This window comes from Carya illinoinensis, chromosome 15, assembly GCF_018687715.1.
Source record: "Carya illinoinensis cultivar Pawnee chromosome 15, C.illinoinensisPawnee_v1, whole genome shotgun sequence".
NCBI classification, from domain to species: domain Eukaryota; kingdom Viridiplantae; phylum Streptophyta; class Magnoliopsida; order Fagales; family Juglandaceae; genus Carya; species Carya illinoinensis.
Window position 1 is genome coordinate 2,336,685 of NC_056766.1, and position 20,816 is coordinate 2,357,500.

The window sequence follows — 20,816 nt, forward strand, 5'->3', positions numbered from 1 at the left end:
CATTAATTATATATATTTGTCTTCTGAATTGGAACTTTGAAAGTTTCTAACCCCACAATTTATTTCTGGTGTTCCAAAGTCCACACCACACTCAAACACGTGATGGGTGCAATTAATTAATGGGTGTTTTTAGATTAATATTAAATTTTTACATAAAAATATATTTATATGTTTGTAATTTATTTATACATCAAATATATCAAAAATGATATGTATAGTCATTTTTATATATTCTTTGTATATTTCATTAATATGATTAGTTGCGTAATTTTTTTTAATATAAAATATTTATTTTGACCAATCATCTTAATAGAGTACGTAAAAAATAAGTTATATATACAATTTTTAAATAATAAAACTCATGAAATTCAAATAGAGATGTTCATCCAGAAGGAGTAAAACAAAGAGTACTTTGTCACTTCCTCCAAATTTAGGTATGGAATTTTTTTTTTTTCTTTTTCAAATTGATCCTCTAGCCGCTTTTGGAATCTGAAACTTGTGTTCACACGATCATTTATATGGAATCTGAAATATACATAAAAATATATTTATATGTTTGTAATTTATTGACACATCAAATATTTTGAATCATATCAATTTTGATGTATCATAATATTTGATTCAATAGTTGTATAATATCATTTCAAAGAAAAAGCTGATAGTTTTTTCAATACGAGTTTCTGCCCGAAATTATAGAAGTACTATAAAGATATTCATTACCACGTCCAAGCTCTTGATTTCTTTGAAAAAAATGCACCATTCGCTTCTGAGAATGATATAAATTCAATACCATTTACTTTAGGGAATGATGTGGAAGGACGTGACTAATAATTTCTCAACAAAAGCTCATTATATATTTTGCTCAGCCACCAGAAGACAAAATATAATTTTAAAATATCTTATAAACTTTCTCACTCGATATTGCTACTTTAGGAGAACATTCAAGACATTCATTTTAAACATATATTTTTTAGTAGTTTTTCTCTACCTAAGTTCAATTATGTAATTTTAGGTGCATTAATCATAATGAGCTTTTAGGAATATCCCGATCTTTTGATACACGTATCACTCCTTTAAACTATCTCACAAAATCAATAGATCTTTTATTATGAGGTACTCAATAAAATTATTAGTTTAGGGCGATCTTTCAAGGATGCTCCATTTCTATTCTAAGATGAATCTTATCATCAATAATTCATAACAAGTATAAAAAATAAATAGAACTTGTATATAAACTATGTAAATAAAAATTGATCATAGATATAACTGAAATGTAAATTATGAAATTAATCACCATAGATAATATTCTCCACAGATATAACTGAAAAATAAATTATGGGAATACTAAATCACCATAGATATAACTGAAATGTAAACTATGAGAATAAACGTAGAATTTTATCAAGTAATAATAAGTAATATAATCTTTAATATTCACCTTGGAAACTGCAAATAATATATTGAAAAATTTACTTGAAGTAGAAGACCATTAGCTTCAGAATCAACAGAGTCTTGTGCTGATAACGCTGAAACTAAAAGAGAAATGATATTGAAAGAGAAAGAGTTGTTATTCAATACAAAACTTCTTCATATACAAGTGAATGATATCCATATGTATAAGAATACAAAGAGATTTCTATATAGCTTAAGTCATAATTGATGGTTAAAGATGATCATATAAATCGGTTTATAACAATATAATAATTATAAAGAAATATATAGCTAGTCTTTTAACAATGATATATAAATATATGTTAATATATATATATATATATTTATCATGAATATTTATTCATAATATATATATTATCCAATTGAATGGTTGGGTCCCACTCATTGTATTATTAGACTTTAGTACATTGCCTCCTCCATTAGTTTTCCTACTCCATAATTGAATCGATGAAAATCATGCACAAATACTACTTGTGATAATTATATATCTTCCTTTAACTAAATACTTGGATAAACATTAATTATATATATTTGTCTTCTGAATTGGAACTTTGAAAGTTTCTAACCCCACAACTTATTTCTGGTGTTCCAAAGTCCACACCACGCTCAAACTCGTGGTGGGTGCAATTAATTAATGGGTGTTTTTAGATTAATATTAAATTTTTAGGTAAAAATATATTTATATGTTTGTAATTTATTGATATATTAAATATATCAAAAATTATATGCATAGTCATTTTTATATACTTATTACATATATTATGAATGTGATTAGTTATGTAACTATTTTTAATATAAAATAATTATTTTAATTAATTATATCAGTACAAAAAAATACGTTATCAATTTTTAAATAATAGAAGTCGTGAAATTCAAATAGAGTTGTTCATCCAGAAGGAGTAAAACAAAGAGTACTTTGCCACTTCCTCCAAATTTAGGTATGGAATTTGATCTTTTTTTCAAATTGATCCTCGATCTAGCCGCTTTTGGAATCTGAAACTTGCGTTCACATGATCTCGAAATTAACCACCAAAATGATAAGAAAAGTTGGGGTACGGTTTCGATCAACAGTCAAAGCTCAAGTAAAAGCATTAATTAATATTATTCCTCGATCTGATATATATCAAGCTGCCCCGGCTGACCAGCCCGGAATAATATGAAAACTAAGAAGGAAATTTGAACATTCTACATACATATACATCCACGTACGTACGTACATGATGATCAACAACAGCAACAATTCATGACATGCTACACGCGGCCATAAATATTAATACATGGTCCCTGCAGAATCATGATGTGAATATTTAATTAGAAAAACCATGACAAGTTACATCATGCATTATCTTAGCCACCAATATTATTTCAATTCGATCCCCATGCCATTACTTCGCTACCTTCAATTAATATTAATGGCTCGGCCAAGCGTAACTAGCTAGCTAATTATAAGTACTTGTTCTTCATCGAACTACTTTCATTATTCAGTAATATATATATATATATATATATATATGCTCCAATTATTAAATAAACATATTAAGAAGACAAGTAGTTTAAGACCTATCTTTTTCTTAGTAGATGACTCTGAAAGCGAAGGTTTTCGATCCAACGCGCAAAATCTGTCTAGCTAGCTAAATAGCTAGGCTCCTTTTTGGCCACATCATTCCTAAGTTTTGCTTCAAGGGTTGAAAAATTAGATGCAATTATGTTGATTTGGTGGTAGATTGAGCGCATATATAAAAGTAAACTTGTAAATTGATGTGATATGTACATCATATTATAAAGTTATTTTTATTATAAAATAAATTTAATGAATTTTACGAAATTACATCAATTTATGAGTTTATTTTATATAATATTTTTATATTTATAATAGTTCTCATATATATATAAGTTGGAAACCGGCCAATTAAGAAAAAAAAAGGAGAAATTTTTGCATGAATACTTAAAGTCTATGGGTTGTTAAAAATTAATTGTTGCATGGGTACTATGTCCACCACACCCACTACAAGAAATTAGGTCATTTACAGCGCTTAAAAATCATTTTCCTAACTCAGACGGAAAAAATCGTTGCAACAACTCTAAAAAGCGCTGCCAATTTTTAGCAATGAACAGGTTTTTTTTTTTTTTTAATGCAGCAATAATTTTCATTGCAATAAGTAAAAAATTGTTACAAATAATCATAAAAGAAAATTACTGTTTTAAAAGTCTGCAACATCCCAAAATCGCTATTTTTAATATGCTATTGCAGCGATTTTATTTTCAACAAAAATAAAATTATTGGAAAAAGCCCGATTTTTTGTAGTGACCACGCGGTCCATGCAATTCATGTGGATCTAAAAAATAAGTTTGTGAGTGTGTGATCATAATATCAATATCAAAATAGAAAAGAGAAGCGTTAGTTTTAATTTACACAATAATCTTAGATAATTAAAAAGTTTATACACTACTGTAACTTAATGTTCATAATACGTTATATTTATTTTATAATAAAAAGAATTTTGTAATTCAATGAATTACATTAAACTATAACAATGCGCAATTTTTTTGTATAAAGTCTTTATAGGGTTAATTAAAAATTAAGATGCTGTTAGAGAGACCGAAAATTATGCCCCCAAATATACTGATGCATTTATTTTTTTTTAAAGCATTTATGTGGTTTTTGTTTTATATATATATATATATATTTATAAATAATAGGATTTCGAATCCAGAATTTTCATTTATAGAAACCGGGTCACATGCCATGCTATTAGGTTACTGGCTTTTGTTTAATATTTAAAAAAAAAATGATTTTTCGATCCCCTAGCATATTATATATATATATATATATATATATATATATATATATGGTATTCAAACTTCTTCTGATCAGGCACTGTTTTTTTCACTTACGCGATGATGTAGAAAAGAGAACCCCTGCAAGTGAGCATTGTATTCTTTTCCCTATCAAACGAAAAACAACTGAAGATGCCATATTAGAGGAGAAAATTAAAAACTTTGTGGTCTCTCTCCTCCCGGCCTGTCTTTCTTTTCTTCATTCTTATTTTTTTTTTTCGAAAGTTTATCTTCCTTCCTGAGCTTGATGGGCAGATATAAACAAATAAAATCACCCCCCATATGTACCTAGCTCTTATCTTCGATCAATATTAAACCCTTGAGAATTCAGTACTTTCTATATAGATCTTTTGATATAATTTCTAGGAGAGCTCCATGCTGGGGGGTTCAGATGTTTTAGGAAGCTCTGGCGGCGAGAGGGAAGTGGTTGCCAGAGCTCATGATGTTGACGGCGATGAGGGGGTTGTTGTTGGGTCTAAATCCGGCGAAGAAGATAATAAGGTTAACGGAGGAGATCATGAGGGTGGTGAGAGCAGTCACTGCGGTGGAAACCGATGGCCTCGACAGGAAACGTTGGCACTCTTGAAGATACGGTCTGATATGGATGTGGTGTTTCGAGACTCAAATCTTAAAGGTCCATTATGGGAAGAGATTGCAAGGTGCATGATTCTTTGTCTTCTTTCTACTAGTTTTATTTTTAGAAGAAAATCATGCTAGCTGTTTAATTAAGATCCAGAAAGATTGGTTTTCCACTGAATTTTCCTCTGTTTCCTTTTCTTGATTTTTTTAGTCATTCATAGTGGGACATTTGCAGTTGTCGTAACTAGTATTTTCACTGCTGATGTTCCTTAAATCAATTTCAAAAACTCAACATCCACATGTTTTTTTTTTGGGTCGGCAATGTTTCTATTTAGATATATATTTGAGAAATTAAATCCAAACCCCACATGAACACCTAAAACAAAATATATACTTTTAGTTTTTCTTTTTATCAAGTAACTTCAATTATTAGGGACATGATCAGAAACATATATGGATGGTGTTTTTCTTTGCAAATGTTGTTATCGTCAGGAAACTAGCAGATCTTGGTTATAATCGAAGCGCCAAGAAATGTAAGGAGAAATTCGAGAATGTCTACAAATACCACAAAAGAACAAAAGAAGGTCGAACTGGGAAGCCAGAAGGAAAGGCCGCCTATCGGTTTTTTGATCAATTACAAGCATTCGAGAGCCAACCTAGTAGGAGTACTGTCGGATACCCCAAACCTAAAGCATCTTCTTCCACCAGAGTTTCTCATATCACTGTTCCATTGAAATCAAACCCTACATTCATTTCTCAGAATCTGAATGTGGCTGTCTTTCCAACAATATCAAACTCAACAGCTTCTCCAGTACAAGCAAAAGAACCTGCAATTTTTTCAGCACAAACAAACAACCCACGACGCGGTGATCTTTTCCAAAGCACAATATCTGCAAATCTGTTTTCTAGTACATCTACCTCCTCTTCAACAGCGTCTGATCAAGAACTCCAAGCACGCTATAAGAGAAAGAGGAAATGGAAGGGCTTTTTCCGGAGGATAGCCAAGGAGGTAATCGAGAAGCAAGAGAAGCTGCAGCAGAAATTCTTGGAAGCCATAGATAAGCAGGAAAACGAAAGAACGGTTCGAGAAGAAGCATGGAGGATGCAAGAGATGGAACGAATCAATCGAGAACATGAAGTGTTAGTCCAAGAATGTTCCACGGCAGCAGCAAATGACGCAGCAATAATTGCATTCTTGCAAAAGTTATCCGGACAACGCCTACCAACACAAGCACATGATGACAACAACACCGTGCTGTCACTGACATTAATGCCTCGGCCACTGCCGCCGCAATTGTCGAACAAATCCGATCTTCAGAAAATGGGTAGCTTTGAGAATATTTCTACACTAACGAGCTCATCTAGATGGCCGAAGGCTGAAGTTCAGGCTCTGATAAGGATTCGGAAAAGCCTTGAACTGAAGTATCAGGAAAGTGGACCAAAAGGGCCAATGTGGGAGGACATCTCGGCAGGCATGCGCAGGCTTGGATATATCAGGAGTGCGAAGAGATGCAAGGAGAAATGGGAAAACATTAACAAGTACTTCAAGAAGGTGAAGGATAGAAACTTGAAACGGCGAGAGGATTCGAAGACATGTCCGTACTTCCAACAGTTGGATGCACTATACAAAGAGAAGAACAAGATCGTCAATAGCTCAGTCGTCAGTACTCCTCCTGGACATAGTGTGAAGCCGGCCAGTTGGGGCCTGATGGAGCCATTGATGGTGCAGCCAGAGCGGCAGTGGCGTCCTATACAAGAAGACATTAACCTACCGCAGTCGACGGCGCCGATATTGGGATCAGATATTTATCACGATGATCATAGGGAAAATGTGGAACAAAATCAAGAAGTAGGTAGAGATGCAGATGATGATGAGGAAGAAGAAGATGGCGGCGGCGGTAATGAGATGGTAATAAAGAAACCTTCTTTAATGGAAAATATTGAATGACACAAGATAGGGAATTGCTTCTTATAAGTTAATTAATATTGTTAGTGGTGTTATTTATTCACAATAATACACAATAATTTATATTGCTAGCAAAATGAGGGAAAAGTACTTTTTTTTTTTTTTTGTCCATGGCACATTCCAATATTAGACTAAAGAAGGCTGGAGCTAGGACGTTGCCATGAGAGTTGGAGCTAGCTAGCTTTGAGTTTTAAGGCTATATATTTGCGTGCAAATGATTCACGCGTAAAACCACTAGACTCGCCATGAGAGTGATATAGGATCGATACAAATATACAGGAGGCAATGCTTACGATCCTTATGAGATTGGTCTGTAAAATTAAGGGTCATCCATGCATATATATAGTTCAGGTAAAAGGCTAAGCTGATCTCTTGCAAATTAATTAAACACATTTTCCTAACCATTAAGCTCATATATATATATATATATATATATATATTAATAGCTTATTGCTTGAGTACCATCCAAGCCCTCAATATGTGTTGAAGTGTATGACTCATATAGTGAAAGCATATGCTAGAGTCAGTGGATCGTAGTGGAGTAGAGTGACATGGCATTTCTGCATCGCTCGCTCTCTGTGGATATAAGCACATCGCCGAACTATAAGTTTCTGTGTTGATTTTTATTTTTATTTTCTTTTTTTATCATACCATATAATTTATCAGTAATTGTTGCATGTTTCACAACAATACGTTCTATCGATTCTAACAAAAAGTAAAGCAAAGAATTGAAGAAAACGAAGACATCGGGAAGGGCGGGCCAGGGGAGAGGGGGGTACTTAGCATTGCCGTGGATATAGAACTATATATATATATAGCTAGCTTAATTCATCCTACGTACATATGGTGCTGCTTGGGGGTAACTTTGCTTTGCCATGTAATTAGGTCCATTTACTTTTGACCTTTATACAGACAATTAACGCTCGATCAGCACCATGCATGCTAGCTAGCTTTTGCCCCAAAGTTTGTGTGGGAGATGATGAGGCCTCAGAATTTGAAAGGTCATAATCTACGAATAGGATATATATTTGATATTCCCCGAAATTGTTGGTGCAAGTAATTAGAAACAAAAAGGCTGGCTGGCTGGCTTCTTTCGCCATCAGTACTACTGCACATGCATGCTCTCTCTCTCTCTCTCTCTCTCTCTCTCTCTCTCTCTCTCTCTCTCTCTCTCTCTCTCTCTCTCTCTCTCAAGTCTTGGATCCACTTGAGTAATATACATCTGATCAATGAATACAGCTAGGATATAAAACCTACTGCTTAATCATCATATCATCTCAGCAATATTGCTTGCTAGGTTTGTGGACATGCATGACCAACCCCGGCAGGATCGATCGAGACACACGGAAGGAGCAGTGCATGCCGACCCCACGGCAACGTGTATGCAAGCTTGTGTCCAAATGAATGATGTAGCAAACTTAAAGAATATATATATATATATATCTATATAAATTTTAAAAGGATATATTTATATATATTTTTAATGTACAGTTATTTTTATGTATTTTTTTACGTAATTTACTAATGTGATTAGTTGAATATTAATAAAAAATTGATACAACCAATCATATCAGTGGAGCATATAAAAATTACACAAAAATAACTATATATAATATTACTTATACACACACACACATATATATATATATATATATAAATTGGGATCCATCGATCGATCCTAAATTCCTAATTATAAGGTTCGGTATTATAAGTCAGTTGTGTTTAAATTATTTGCATTTTATTATCCTGTATATATATATAAATGCATTATGAGTAAAAGATAATTTTAAGATTCTCTAACCTAAATTAGGTCAGTGATCGACATCTTGAGATCATATTTAAAGATATATATAGATGCGTGTTTTCGATTAAAAAAATGGCAACAATTTAATTATTTGAAGATAAATTAAGTACGTACGAGTTCATATAATGAAGTAGGCAACTGATCATCATGATCAGTACTACTCTAGCTAGCTAGCTACCAGTTAATTAATTATATTCATGACGATCTCCAGTACGTATTTAAAACTCCTGCAAATTAATTATCTTTTGTGTATATATATTAGAATAAATGTATTAAAGAGCTCAAACATCATCTACGAAAATTTCCGTTTAGTTACGTAAATAATATAAAATGAGATAAAATATTTTAAATAATAATAAATAAAATATTATTATAATATTAATTTTTAATATTAATTTTATATTGAGATTTAAAAAAGTTAAACTATTTATTATATTTTATATGAAGATTTGAAAAAATTTGTAATGATGAGTTGAGATAAGATGAGATGAGATCGATTTTTAATTTTGTGTAACTAATTCGGATAATTTTCAACCAGTTTTTTTATTATTATTTTATTGTTAGTCAGTTGAAAGAGGAAGAAAAAGTTATTTTATTTATTTATTTATTTTATGTATTAGCTAGGGTAAAAAAATTCATTATATACCACTACAAGAAAAATAAGTATTTGTAAAAAATTATATACAATAAAAATAATTATTTATAATTAAAACAGACTCATTTTAATAAAAAAATAATCATTCTCACATATCAGCTTTTGAGAATTGATGAAAAAATAAAAACAAGAATAAATGGGACAAAAATCTTGGTTGCATGGTCATTTCAAAACATGATCAGTAAGACAAGAAATTAGGAGTACTATAAGTATTATAACATCTTAATTGGGACTCTTAATTAAAAAAACATCCAATATTAATGTTAGGTTTTAGTCCATTTTAATTAATTTATCATATTAATGTCTTCCTATTTCTTCTGATCTAAGCTACACTAATATTAATTAATATTTTATTTATTACAAGATCGATCAACGTAGGTCTCTTCAATGAATTAGACCCTTAATTTAGAAAGCGAATTTATATTAACTTTCCCTTATAATTTTTTCAAAAAAATATCATTTCCCTTTAAAAAAAACTAATTTCTTGGAGTGTACTTCTGATATTCCTTCAATATATAATATTAGGCAATAATATCTAATTTTCTGTGGAATCAAATATGAATTAGTCTCTTAATTTCAAGCTGATGATCAGCTATATAAATATATATATATATATATATATATATATGAGTCTATCATGACTAGAATATTACTGTAACAATCACTGATCATCAAGATTTAATTGTGTTCTTTAATTAATTGCATGCAGGAAAAAATAAGAAATAAAATATTGATCATCTCATCATGACCTGGCTAGCTATTTAACATTATTATCTTACTCGATGTATAATTGAAATATCACTTTCAGATATTATATACTTCGAAAATTATATGGATTTGATCTATTTTGTTGACTCATATTGAAACTATAAAAAATAAAAACGAGTATTTGTAACAAGTTATTCGAGTGGCTCTACAACCACACAAGGGGATCGATCGGGCTAGTTGTTTTTTGTTCTTTCTTTCTATACATTTTTAATATTTTTAAATAATTTTTTTTTAAATTTATAATATTATTAAAAAATACTTTCTTAATCATTAAATAAAAAAAACAAAAATTGTCGATCCCCTTCGGGGTCTCCCCGTATGAACGTAATAGCAGCATTTGTTTTTAATTTATACTTAAAAGAGTACTAGGCCGGCCGACTCCATGACGTACGTGTCTGTCTAGATATATTATTAAAAATTTACTATAGAAATTCTTGTTTTTTTTTTTTTTTTTTTTTTTTGTAATTTTAAGTGATGATAGTTTACGAATAAAAAAGTGTAATTTACATAATTTTCTTTCCCCCTATGGATCAGTCCCTATTATTTTATGAGATATATTAATGCGTGATCAACAAGCCAATTTTATTAATTAATATTTGAACCGAGACCAACATTATGTAAGTTACTTTCGAAATTTGAGATCAGCATCTTTTTTGCGTAGAAGCCACAGCTGAATCCTATTAATTAATTAATTGGATTATATATATATATATATATAAATTTTGCTACATACAAGCACAGTCGCGTATTAATCTGTGTACCAATATTGATTCATTCATAGTTAAAATTTAAATTAACACTATTTTCAATAAAATTTATTTTTTGACTAATCATATCACATTAGTGCACAGATTAGTATACAATTATGCTTGCAATTATATTTTTTCTATATATATATATACTAGATTGGAGTAACATGTAAAGCACGTTTCCCTAATTAGATGAGACAAAGTTTTTAATAAAAAGATATAATTTTTAACAAAAACAATTCATCTATGCCAATATAAATAAGAAAAATATTAAGCCATCTAAAAAGCCATTTCGGAGTATTATATCGAGGTCAAAGCATAACACATATTTTTGTATTGAAGTAGGATCAAAGCATAATACATGAAAACATGTAGCACCATAGGACAATTGATTTTTGAATATCAATACTCTAGAATATTTATTTTCTAGGTCTTGAATAGATAATTTCTATTTTCTTCATTAAAAATTTACAAAATTATGCTTTTCTACGCTTTAAGATGACTCAAAATTGTGCTTTGAGCAAGTATTTGTAAATTTGCTTTGCTTTGTCTTTGGGGTTTTGCACTTTTACCAACACTGGATCAACCCAACACCATAGAGGCAAACAATCTTTGATAGAAGTGTAATTAAAAATTAGACAAATAAAAAGAAAGAATGAAACGTAATAGTTAATTTTTACTTCAAAAATTATAATATTTGCTTTCCACTGGATGCACAAAACTATTTGGCGTATATACAACCTAGGTTAAAAACTACTCAAATGCACACCAGAATGAAATTGTTCAAATTAAGTGCCATTTTTTGGGTAAGTAACTAAATAGGCATTTCAATGACAAATATTGAAGTGTGTGAAATGGAAGTATAGTCTTTCCAATTTTCATTCAGTAAAGTTCAGACTATAACCTCTCAAAATTCATATCACCTAATTTTAATTAACTGGACTTAAACGAACTAAGCCACATTCATAATCGAGAAATTTAATGGGCATTGAGAATAGATACACATTGGCACACAATCAAGAATATAACATGTGTGCCATTTTTTGGGTAAGTAACTAAATAGGCATTTCAATGACAAATATTGAAGTGTGTGAAATGGAAGTATAGTCTTTCCAATTTTCATTCAGTAAAGTTCGGACTATAACTTCTCAAAATTCATATCACCTAATTTTAATTAACTGGACTTAAACGAACCAAGCCACATTCATAACCGAGAAATTTAATGGGCATTGAGAATAGATACACATTGGCACACAATCAAGAATATAACATGTGTGCGTACTAAACACAGGCAATCCCTAAAAATTCTTCCGACTCACTGCTCTTCTTGACTCATACTCCAGTTATTTCAATTGATTCAAAATGGGCTTGCATCCATTAGATGTCCAACCAAAAATGATGAAGCTGAGATAAGGCATGTTTGTCTAGTTAGTTGATTCATGGACCAAAACCAAATGGAGAAAGATGAGTGACGGTTGCTAATGAGACGTGAATAGAGGCAAGGTGTTATGACCAGGTTGCTGGTTAGTGAGAGTCTTGCTACTTTGTGTTTTGAATGACAAAATAGAGTTTTTCCTCTTCTTGTAGGTGGTCTTGTCGTGGATGGTGGTTTTGAGCTGGGGTGATTGTGGTGGCTCAAAGCGGTTTTGTCATAGCTTCGGCCTGAGAGCACAACTATGTGATTGAGCCAGTGGTTGTCATGTGAGGAGCTGGAAAGTGGCTTTGGTGGTGACATCGTGGAGGGGCTCACGGTGAGCTTGCACTACTCCTCCTTACTTTGTTTTCACTTCTTAAAACAAAGGAATACATACGGACTTAATAATGGAATACAAACGGACACAAACAACACAAATGAGAAAAAACGGGGGCTTAACAGGGACTTAACAAAAACAAGGAAACTAATGGTAAAATAACAAAAAATCACTTTTTATAATTAGATAAGCACTTATTATAATAGAGTATATATATATATATGCTCCCATTATTGTATTTATATTCAGTGTAATTAATCAGAATATATATAAAGTTGCTGTATTTAAATAACTTCAGTTCTTAGTTTTCCTGGCCCTAGGCCTATGCCTGGCATTGCCAACCCATGCCCGGCCTTAAGATCAAACACTTAGGCCCAACCTAGCTCGACCAGTCTTTTTGTTTTTTGTTTTTTTGACCTTTTTACTTTCTCATATTTACTTTCTAAATTTCCAATTATATTCCTGTTTTTTAATCAATATGTGTATATATTACGAGCAAGATGAAGTTAAAATTGAGGACTAATAACAACTCTTTGAACATGAAGTTGGCGAAAGAGGAAACACTGTAAGCTTAGTTTGGTTGTAGATATGAGATGAAAGTTGAATAATATATTATTAGAACATAAATTTTTTAATATTTCTTTTGTCTTGAGATTTAAAAAAATTAAATTCTTTTTTATATTTTGTTTAAAAGTTTGAAAAAGTTATAATACTTAGATTATATGAGATGAGATGATTTCTTTTTAGCCAAGTGATCTTATGAACAAAAGACAACCTGGATTAGAGATCTACACTTGATCTTGTTGTAGACTTTTTTTCCATAACCTTTGTCTTGGTCTCTCTCCATCGTAGCCACGAGACTTGTACTCATGATTGACAGATGACCTAACCATGACTTATGTTACATTTATTTCTACTTAATAATTTGTATGCTCATGTGGTATATACTATAGTTGTTTCCTAGATGCTACGATCCTAATTTATATGCAACATGACTCATACTGTCTTTTTCCTTTTCTTTTATATTATTATATATATTTATATATATATATATATTTGTGAGCCTTTTGGATAGTCCAAATTATGTGGCACGAGGATTGAGCTCAATTCTGGACGCTGTTCGCCACAGATCAGAACCTTTTTACATGAATATTACCGGTCATCAGGTCAACTATATATATATAATTGGCTGCACATGATGGCCAGGATTATTCCTTTTGATTCCTCTATAATTCCTGATCATGTCGTGCATATGCATGCATGTCATGAGCCGCCATTTCTAGAGGGGATTAATAATAGATTTGTTCTTATACTGATCTTAAGTTTTGTCAGTTGGTTTTGCCTCCCTAGCTAGCTAGCTCACCTAAGAAAGAACAGCATGCATATATATACGGATTAAGTTCTATTATACCGGTACTGCTGTTTTTAGTTGATCTCAATTTGTATTGCTGGTTTTGTTCATCTCAGCCAACAAGTATTATTGTACTCTACAAGAGATCAGAGCATGGCATACATTTAAAAAAAAAACTTACATAAACAGAATGTAACACTGTGTGCGAGGTTGTGCTGTTGGGGACCCCAGTCTTGTCCCTAACACTAAGGACCACAAGCTCGCCTTGGTGATATTAGTGACCGAGTGATTTTGCCAACTTGCTTGGTCTTCAACAAATGGTAGTGTTTGAGTGGAGGAATGATAGCGGATATGGTGGAATTGGATAGGCTAAGTGTTGATTCGGAGTGTTTAATGCAAGGTGAAATGACTTGATGGTTGCCCTTGATGTTGTGGCCACTTGGATTATGCTTAGGGTGGGTATGGTAAAGTGTAGCTAGGATTTTGGGTGGTGGTTAAGGGGGATTACGAAATTGGGAAGTGATGGATTATGGTTGGAGTGTAAGATAGATTGCTTCTTGACTTTAGGGATTGGCTAAGGTAAGATAGGGAAGATAGGATTTGGATAAAGTAAAAGGATGGAGATTTGAAAAGATAGAGATAATTGAGGGAGAATTCCTAAGCTGTAGGAATCTATCAAGGAAAGAAAGGGTTTCGATTTTGGCAAGTGGAGAGAGTTTTGCTTGACTTGAGGAATTGTAGGAATGTAGTGATTTTAGGGATCAGGTGGTTTGAGTGATTGAGAGATTTGAGTGGATGGAGGATAGGGTTTTGGGAGGATTCCTAAGTGGTAGGAATCCTTGAGGATTTGGTGGGACTAGTTTGGTAAGTCAAATTGGACTTGAGAGATTTAAGGGATGATAGATTTAAGGAATTGAAGATAATTGACAATTCCTTAAATCAAGGGATGAGGGATTTAAGGGATAATCAAGGGATGAGGGATTTAAGGGATTGGAGATGATTGACAATTCCTTAAATTAACGGATGAGGTGTATGGCCGGCTATGGAAAGAGAGCTTGGTCAATTAGGATTCCTAAATTATAGGAACCTTAATTGGCAAGATGAATGGGCGGATTAGGCAATTCAAATTAGGTAAGGATTTGCCAAAATTTGAATTCAATTCCCAAAGGAAGTGAAATTCGGCCAAGGCTAAAAAGATGGAGCAAACACTTTATAGAAAGTTGACAAACACAAGTGTTGGGAGATTTTATGGATTGGATGGATTGGAAGAGCAAAAAATATGAAGAACACGCAAGAACAAAAGAAGAACACTCGAATAAAATAACAAACTTATGAACTTGAATGAACAAAAGCATAAACAATACTAATTCAATACTTGATTTACGAATTGCACCAAGTTGGATTCACGAATTGCACTAAGTTGCAAGAACAAGATAAATGAATCACATTTATTCACGAATTGCAAGGTGTGATCCTCTCTTTGAGATTCACAAATTACATCCAAAAAGCCCAAGTGCCTAGCACCGATTGTTGATCTCCTAAACAAAATAATCCTCCTCTAAGAAATTTGCTAAAAGATGTAAATGCAAAGATTAAGGGTCCTATTTATAAGGATTGCAACTTGGAAACCCCTAATAGGTCCCTTGAAAAATAAATAATTAAATTAAAATAAATAATAAGTAATAACATAGTTGGCATGAGCCAAGTTGACCCATGGCATGCATGAGCCCATGGGTGGGCTAGGTTGGCCTTTCTCTTTATGGGGTCCTATCATTCCCCCTCTCTTTAAGAACATCCTTGTTCTCAAGGATTAAATTTGAAAATGGCTATGACCTCTCCTCATTCTCTTCCTTAGCCATCTCCATGGCAAAACAATGTGCCCCTCCTTTTTCTGACTTTTTTAACATTGAGACCTCACCCGACTTGGTCTCCTTGGATGCTAAAGTTACCTATATATTCTTCTTGGACCCTAACTTGAATTCCATGGTCCTTTTGTTGTAGTCAAGCACTACCCTTCTAAGGCCCTTGAGCCATGGATTGCTCAATACAACATCAAGCTCCACCAAAGGAAGTATGTGTAAATCCGCTACTACTCTCACTTCTTGCACATTCATTTTTATTTTTTTCACTAGCCATTCACATTTCATCTTGTCCCCACTAGCCATCTTTACCTCAAATGGCTCTATAGCAATTGGATTCAACCCAACCTTGGCTACAAGGGTGGAGTTGATGAAGTTGTGTGTGGAGCCATTATCTACCAACAACGGGACTTCAATTGTTCCTATCCATGCCATTACTCTCATGGAGGTGTGTTTTTGGGTCCCCGTCAAGGTATTAAGGGACAACTCGGCCTCCTCATAATTTTTGTTTATTTTGGTCTCCTCTTGGTTGTTCTCTTGGCTAGAGGATTCCACAAAATAACCATCATTCTCTTCCTCACTTCTCTCATCAACCAACATGTACACTTATCCCGATCTACATTTGTGCCCTAAACCCTATTTCTCTCCACATTTAAAACAAATACCCTTCTTTATTCTATCTTGGACCTCTTCTCTTGAAAGCTTCTTCACTTCAAGTGGCTTAGATTTAGAAGCACTCCCCATTTCCTCCTTGCCTTTCAAAGGAACATTGGTTTGCAAGGGTGTAGTAACCTTACTCCCCATTTCCTTAGATTGACGTTTCTTCATATTAGTGCTCTCTTCTAAGATCTCTGTCATCCTCATAGCTTCTTGAATCTTCGAGGGTTGCTTCAACTTAACCTCCTTAGCTATTCAAGGCTTCAACCCATCCACAAATGTGCCCACAAGGGCCTCCTTGGACCACCCTCTCACAAGAGTTTGTAATTGCCTAAACTCTTCAATGTAACTATGCACTTTGCCTTCTTGCCTCAACTTGGCAAGTTGGCCATGGTGGTTAATGGTAGGGGATGGCCCAAATTGCATAAGAACTCTTTTTGTTTATTTTGGTCTCCTCTTGGTTGTTCTCTTGGCTAGAGGATTCCACAAAATAACATCATTCTCTTCCTCACTTCTCTCATCAACCAACATGTACATTTGTCCCAATCTACATTTGTGCCCTATGCCCCATTTCTCTCCACACTTAAAACAAAGGCCTTTCTTTATTCTATCTTGGACCTCTTCTCTTAAAAGTTTCTTCACTTCAAGTGGTTTAGATTTAGAAGCACTCCCCATTTCCTTCTTGCCTTTCCAAGGAACATTGGTTTGCAAGGGTGTAGTAACCTTACTCCCCATTTTCTTAGATTGACGTTTATTCATATTAGTGCTCTCTTCTAAGATCTCCGCCATCCCATAGCTTCTTGAATCTTAGAGGGTTGCTTCAACTTAACCTCCTTAGTTATCCAAGGCTTCAACCCATCCACAAATGTGCCCACAAAGGCCTCCTCGGACCACCCTCTCACAAGAGTTTGTAATTGCCTAAACTCTTTAATGTAACTATGCACTTTGCCTTCTTGCTTCAACTTGGCAAGTTGGCCATGGTGGTTAATGGTAGGGGATGGCCCAAATTGCATAAGGAACTCTTTTTTAAAAGTCGTCCAACCCAATCTTCTCCTCTCCTTCTCATATTGGTCCCGGATCCACCTCCACCACTTACTTGCTTTCCCCTCCAAATAAAAACACACCATTGACAGCTTCTCATGTCTAGGCACCTCATATATATGGAAGTAGTGGTCAACCTTGTCAAGCCATTCATATGGATCTCCCCCATTAAACTTGGAAAAATCCACCTTTGACCTCTTAGGTCTCCAGTCATAAGCTCGGTTTCCCCTTCTATCTTCATGGTGGTCAACATCATACCCTCTCTCATGATGGTCTCTTCTTCTCTCATGATGGCCTCCACGGCCATAAGGCCTCTCATAACTATGTTCATGCTCAAATCCCCCCTCAAAAACTTCTTCTCTTGGTGGCCTCTTAAGCCTTACATCTTGATACTCTTCTCTCACACTATGGGTTCTAGTGGGTTGGTCAATATTGGGGATCTATCTCTCAACAAGAACTCGATTGTTTTCAATTCTACCACCCCTTCTAAACTCATTTTGTGGTAGCTCATGTAAGGACCCCATGACACTTGTTTCGGCCCCATCCACAAGGACCTCATGTCCTTGCCTATTCGGACTTGGTGGTGGCCTTTCCCCATTAGTTTCCACCATTCTCCTCTCAAGCCTCTCAAAGCTTGCATTGGTCTCCCTTTTTAAGGTCTCCATGTCCCTTCTACTCTCCTCAACCGCACAGTTGGTAGCATTTAAAGATATTGTAAATTCGGCCAAGGTAGTCTTGACCTCATTGAGGAGGTTGTCAAGTCTTAAACCTTGCCTTTTTATGGCCTCTATGCGTTCCCGGTTGGAACCACCTCGTTCCTCCTCTTGAACCACACGACTCATGGCTATCAACTTGGTGGGTAGGACTTGCTCTTAGTTCATAAGTCCAACCTTGGGTCCCCCACCTTCAAAGATGGTCGACCCCTTTTGCACAAAAGGTCCAACCTTGGGTCTTCCACCAACTTGTGTGGTTGACCTCTACAATCACACTATTCCTTTCTCCTCCGAAACCCCCAAACTTCGTGCAATCAACAATTCAATCAACAAAAATTTTGGGATCCACAAGGGTCTTGACCGGTGCAAAACTGCAAGTGCACAGTATCGTAGTTTTATAGTAAAGTAATAAGTAGAGTATCGTCCTCAGGGATTGGTACCTTACTCTTGCCAAATACCAAAATTTTACTAATCTCAATTTTATCTAGAGGAATCGCTAAGGTTTTTGTAGTTGCAAATAAACTTAGATCAACTCAAAGAGAAATAAGCAAAGAAAATAAAACTGACTTTCAAAGATCAAATTCAATGGGGAAGAAACCTTCTAGGAAATCGATTTCACCATAATTCTTCACTATGCTTTTCTCATCCAGCTAATTTAACTTAAACCTCTTTTGTCTATTAGCAAATCTCTAATTCATCCAAAAGCCTCTTTCGATAGTCAATTGGAAGTGATTCTAGTTTATCAATTCACACAAGAGTATGCAAATTAAATAATCAAGAACGCAATAAGACCAATGATTTAATTACTACACAGGTTCATACAAGTCTTTCGATCTCTATACTTACCTATGCTGAAATATCCAAGATCTACCCTATGATTCCCTCTTTCGATAGCAAATCACAAGATTAATAATCATCTAATCAATGGCCAGTTAATTAGAAGCATTAAACTCAGAATAAATCAGATAAACAAAGAGAGAATTGCATTAAATTAGCATGGACAAACAAGCATAGTTCGGAATTAGGTTACATCGTTTTCCTAGAAAGAAGAAAATTTAGCTCATACTAGAATTGGAATTCAACATAAACGAATTCACCATAATTGTTCTGAGAAGATGGGAAGAAGAAAATAAACACTGAAAAATCCTCCTTGCAGCCTCAACTGGTCGTCAAAAGCTCAAGAGAACGATTCAACGCCTTTCTCCCGTCCGTGCTCGTGTATGAATCCAACGTACGTGCAATAAATTGGAATTCCGTCTCCAAAACAAAATGATTTGAATCCCTCTAGCTATGTTTTTCTCTCCCAAAGAGTGTTCTCCAGTCAAAAACCGCGGCTCTAGAGTGAAGAATGGCCTTTTATATGGTCCCACGGCGGAAAACCTAAAATCTGTCAAAATACGATGTTCGCTCGAGCGGGGTGTCGAGCGCGCGTCGAGCGCGCGTCGAGCGTTCGACTCTGCCTGATTTCGCTCGAGCGTCCTATCGAGCGCACATCGAGCGTTCGACTCTGCCTGATTTCGCTCGAGCGGCAAATGTCTCCGCTCGAGCGATCTTCGTTTTTCAGCAACCCGCTCGAGCTCCCTGTCGAGCGGCAGTCGAGCGTTTGAATCTGCCTGAATTCGCTCGAGCGGCCAAAAGCCTCCGCTCGAGCGAACTTGTAAAATCTGCAATATGAAATTTTGCAAGCCATCAAATACCCCCAAACTTACAACTTTGTTTGTCCTCAAACAAAAAGAAAAACAAATGATAGTTTAGGCAATATCAACTCGACCCCAAAGAGAAGTATCATCACTCACCAAGCTTTTATGAATTTAGATTTCATCTCTAGTATCTTACTCTTTTAACATCAAAGATAGCAAGAAAATCAATCAAAAATTTTGCAATTTGTCAAGCAAGAGTTAGGCGTTTACTTCAGCCTAAAGCTAAGACCTTGAGTGTGTGTGTGGTATAGTCAATTTAACCTCAAACCACCTGCAAACTCAGATAAAAGTAGAACAACTAAAATCAAAAGAATTCTCTTAAAACTTAACCCCATAAGTCCAATTTTCAGAAATCCTCTCCACTAATGTAGTCAACACCAAAATCAAAGATCAAAAGGTCTTTATTAAGGTTGTAATGATAGGCCACAGGGTGAGGGTTAAGAAAGAACTGGATATGGGAGATTAAACAAACTGGGAAAATACTTAGTGAAAAGAACATTAAAAGAGAAACTCACATGATTCAAATCATAGCTCTTTCTTGGCAATATGCTCATACTTGTGGCATTAAAATTGCTGTAATCACTGATGTAATACCAACACTTCCCTTAACAAAATTTGAGGTAATTCACTTTCCGCTTGGCTACTTCTTTTTCTTTTCTTTTCTTTTCTTTTTTTTTTTTTTTTTTTTTTTTTTTTTTTTTTTTTTTTTATATCACTTCCTTTCTTCTTCTTCTTTTTCTTTGATCGAACAGAGCAAACCTAATACGTTTCATCATGTAACCAATTTTCTCTTTTAAATGTAACTCTCCACCAAAGTATTTTCTCAAACTATCAACGGTAGATTCATTGTTTTTCAGGCTTAGAGCGGGCATGGTTTATGTAGTTTAAAGAATCAATAAAGGCTCATGAAGGCTCAAGGGGGTTGACTATGGA

At 34.1% G+C, this 20,816-nt stretch overlaps 1 protein-coding gene across 1 annotated transcript; it reads left to right on the top strand.

Annotated features, from left to right (window-relative positions):
• The first annotated feature begins 4,321 nt into the window (after window positions 1-4,321).
• LOC122297751 (trihelix transcription factor DF1-like) lies at window positions 4,322-6,941 on the top strand. The gene is made up of 2 exons (XM_043107900.1): window positions 4,322-4,949; window positions 5,362-6,941. Exons 1-2 carry the CDS (start codon window positions 4,666-4,668, stop codon window positions 6,815-6,817), a joined length of 1,740 nt encoding a protein of 579 aa, XP_042963834.1. The 5' UTR covers window positions 4,322-4,665; the 3' UTR covers window positions 6,818-6,941.
• The last annotated feature ends 13,875 nt before the right edge of the window (window positions 6,942-20,816 follow it).